This window comes from Pyrus communis, chromosome 2 (genome assembly GCF_963583255.1).
Source record: "Pyrus communis chromosome 2, drPyrComm1.1, whole genome shotgun sequence".
NCBI classification, from domain to species: domain Eukaryota; kingdom Viridiplantae; phylum Streptophyta; class Magnoliopsida; order Rosales; family Rosaceae; genus Pyrus; species Pyrus communis.
In genome coordinates this window covers 3895618-3899915 of record NC_084804.1, presented here as the reverse complement: position 1 = coordinate 3899915, position 4298 = coordinate 3895618, and the positions used below count along the sequence as shown (strand labels likewise).

Below are 4298 nucleotides of genomic sequence, written 5' to 3'. Positions count from 1 at the left end.
TTCAATTAGATAGCAAAAGTGAGAACCAAATATTTAAATGACTGAAATTTTAAATGTCAAGTTTTGTACGGAGACACCCACGAATGCTCGAGAAGGAAGGAAGAGGTGGAGGAGGAAACTGGTGAATGTGATCCCACGTGACAATTTCAAAGGAGGTAGTGGTAGTGCTTGCCGTCGAAAAGAGGGAATGACAGCACAAGAACTCAATACCAGGTATAGAGTGGGAATATCATACATTAAAAGTCGTCATCCATGACTTCATAATCCGTTCATTTGTGAGGTTGGCTTTACAGATGTTCTTCTATTGGCTAACCTCTTTGCCACCTCATGGGTGTGTCTCTCCAACAATAATTTAGGGTTAGGGTGTGACTGGTAGTTGTCCCACTGCCTTGGTCGTAAATTCTTAGTTCTTTCTTTCTATCTTCTTCCATGGATTTCTGCAATTTACAATTCGATGGTCTGTTCAGGGTGGACTTTTTTTTTACGATGGAAAGAGACCTATTAAAATCTCTCCAGTGAATGATAAAAACTTCTGTTAATGCTAGTGAGAAAACACTTAAAGAGTCTGTTTGATAATCATTTTGTTTTTTGTCTTTTGTTTTCATTTTTTGTATAGAATTCGAGAGAAAGTATATGAGAGAGATAAGAAATGGAGCAGGATGCAGTGGTCTGGTTAGGGTTTAGGGTTAAAGGTGTCGTGGCTTAGCCATAAAATGGAGTTTTAAGGGTTAAGATTTAAGAACCATACTTTTCAACAAAAGGATGCTTGAGCTTAATTTCATTGTTAGCTCAGCAAATCTGGTTGGAATACATAAAAACATCGTTTTCCATGTTTTGTGCGTGGACAGATGGAGGGAAATACAGGAACGGACATGTGGATAAGAATACGTGATAGGATTCAGCGAAGGACTTTCAGTCTTTCAGGTATTGTGAAGATAATGTTTTCTGATAGCAGTTTATAGCTTATATTCTTTACACAAATAAGGAAAAGAACCACATATATATAATCGCATGGATTGGACGTTTAATGGTTAGTCTTTTCTTTAATTAAGCCAAATCTTTTGCTAATCTTTTTCCTACGTTAAATGGCAGCCAATCACACATTATTTCGTGTCCTCCTTGTGAAGACAACAATTCTGTAATTACGTGTGATTAAAGTAAAATAGGCTAATTAAGCAGTGCTTACTAAAGTATGTTTCATGCGGTGAACAATGGATTTTTATATCGGATAACTAAATTTGACAAGGAGTATTTCTAAAGGGAGAGGTCTCGATTTGCTAGTTAAAATAACAGATGGTGATCGTTTTACGTATCCTACCCTCATAGCTAATTACAAATCACACTTTCTCAATAACATTCAGTATAAACCAATGGTCCAGCATTTTGGTTAATTTGGTTATAAATTAGCTTATCAACTTGTCTGTTGTTTTTGTTTTTGGAGGAGAGATTCTTGAATACAGCAGCCCCTCTTATGGAGGAATTCTTGTGTATGACCAGCCATTTGACATTTCTCGTACGGATTGCCCTAAGTGCTAAAATTACAAAAGATTTTGATTTTGTATTATGGCACAAACAATTGTGATTCTTCCCTTAGACACAATATTTCTCTTCTTTTAGGGTTCTTTTTTTAGTTCAAGTCATGGAAAAATTCTAGAGTACAAGTGAGAATACATCCTTATATTAATATCTCTTAGCACATGACTGAAAATTCTAACATGATAGTACTTTAAATGTGGTTCCACAGTATTTAAATTGAAAGAAAAAACAAGAACATATATAATTAGTCCATACCTTGCCCTTAAAATATGCAAATGAATATCCAAATTTTGCCCTTTTGTTGCTACAAGTTTAAACTAGTGATTCTATATTCATTCATCAATCTGGCTACATGATTGCAGCATTTCATCTACACACTTTTCAGAACATCCTGCACTGCACTCAGTCTTCAGTTGTTCACCAGATGACCAGACTAGTAATACTCTCTCTCTCTTTCTCTCTCTCTTTCTCTCTCTCTCTCTCTCTCTCTCTCTCTCTCTCTCTCTACCAATTGATCTCAAATTCGAAACAAATACGACATACAAAGCTTGTTAAAGAAGAAAAGGACTGAAAAGCTTTAGAAATAAAGATGAAAACGCATTGAAGACACAAATTAAGCACAAGTTTTAGATAAAAATAAGCACTTCCCTCGTATCTAAGAAACGACTTCAGGTGCTACTACTAGCGGCGGTTGCTGTTGCAGCTCGGTTCCTTGCCAAGTCCATACTATATCCTTAAGAGAGGGCTTCAAGCCATGGTCACAGAACTCCATGTATTCCAATGTGTCCCCAGCCGTTTTCTTCATCTCCACGACATAAAATGAAGGTGTGACCTCGAAAATCTCAGCATCGATGCTTAGCTGCCCTTTCCTTCCTTCCTTGCTACCCTGTAGTTTAAGGGTTCCGTCTTTTTTCAGGCATTTGAACTTCTCCATCTGTGCTATGGCTTCAAATTTTGAAACAATTGTCGCGGCTGGTTGTGTGCTCATGAATCGCTCCTGCGGTCTGTGATTCATATCATTCTCAAACAAACCGGATAGGTCAAAACCTGGCGAGAGAGATATGATGTCGAACGCATTGAAACATGTTGGCCTCATGGGGCTTGTTCCTGCTCCGCTAGAATTCTTGTTGGAACTTTCTTCAGCTGAATGATTTGTTGATGCAAAAGCCTCATGGACATCACGGATTGAGGTGTTTGGATCACACGGAGGGGCTAAAGATGCTTCGATTTGTTTAAACCCCTTCTTGAACCAACTATTCTCCATGATCTTGTCAACACTTATTCTTGAGCTTGGATTAGGATCGAGAATCCTCGAAAGAAGCTTACGTACCTCTGGGGGAAACCACTGAGGGCTCTTGAAGTCTCCTCTGCTGATTTTCCTATACATTTCCATTAGATTGGTGTCATGGAATGGCAGGAAGGCGGCCAGCAGAACAAAGAGGACAACCCCACAAGACCATGTATCCGCCTTTGCACCATCATAACCTTTCTTGTTTATTACCTCTGGTGCTACATACGCTGGCGTGCCACACGTGGTGTGGAGGAGGCCATCTTGTCCCCTAGACTCCCACAATGCGCTTAATCCAAAATCCGAAACTTTGAGGTTTCCATTCTCGTCCACCAAGAGATTCTCTGGCTTGATGTCGCGGTGATAGACCCCTCGACTGTGGCAGTAATCGACAGCCCCAATTAGTTGCTGAAAGTATTTTCTCGCCACGTCTTCCTTAAGCTTCCCTTTGGCAACCTTGTTGAAAAGCTCCCCGCCTCTCACGTACTCCATGGCAAAATAAATCTTGGTCTTGCTGGCCATAACCTCAAAGAGCTGAACCACATTCGGGTGCCTCACAAGGCGCATCACGGAGATTTCCCTCTTGATCTGATCAATCAATCCGACCTTCTGCACCTTCTCCTTGTCGATTATCTTAATTGCAACGCTCTGACCGGACTTCAGGTTCCGTGCATGGTAAACCTTGGCAAATGTCCCTTTTCCAAGCAACCGTCCCACCTCGTACTTGCGCATCAATATGTTTCCTTTTTTCACCTCCATAGTTTTTTCTTCGGGTTTTTTAAAAACCACGACTCAAAATTCACCACACAAACAGCTGATGGTGAAAAATGAGGCAAGATCAGTAATATATGTACATGCAATCACTATTCACTCCTTTATTGCAGTAGGGTTATACATACATGCTCATATTCAAACAATTTTTCGCTCTGCCGGCCTAACGATCGATGAAAATGTATTACGAAAATAAGGGGAAAGTAAGGACCGGATCAAGGGACACAAGGAATTTCAACTCATGCGTGCCAAAAGGCAGGATGAGGAAAATCCCTCGTGGAATGCAATCAGAGCACAAGGAGTTCAACTCATGCCAAAAGGCTGCACCCAGAAGACAACCTTTGTGCAAGGACAGAGTGCTCTACGAACATCCCTGTAATTATGCTCCCAAAAACAAGGTCTCTTAATAGAGAGACACCCTCCAATTCCAATATTCTTCAGCTTTTGCAAAAATAGTAAATAAGTTTGGTTGCTCTCTATCCCCCGTGCTCAAGGACTGGACCACATTTAGACCTCTATGTATAGTAATAGACCGTTGGAGAAATTACTATCATAAGAAAACGATTATCCAGCAACAAATTACTATAAATAAATAATATACAGGAATTTTACTCTCCTTGCATTTACAGTTTTGGAAAAAACATTTGTCATTCTACAATATGATAAATGATCCAAATTGACATATTGTAGTCTATACTACTGG

General features: G+C 39.7%; 1 protein-coding gene across 1 annotated transcript; it reads right to left on the bottom strand.

The window, feature by feature from the left end:
• Positions 1-1697: 1697 nt before the first annotated feature.
• LOC137725229 (CBL-interacting protein kinase 5-like) lies at positions 1698-3978 on the bottom strand. The gene has a single exon (XM_068463849.1). The coding sequence runs from the start codon at positions 3581-3583 to the stop codon at positions 2192-2194; it is 1392 nt and encodes a 463-aa protein (XP_068319950.1). The 5' UTR covers positions 3584-3978; the 3' UTR covers positions 1698-2191.
• Between the last annotated feature and the right edge of the window lie 320 nt (positions 3979-4298).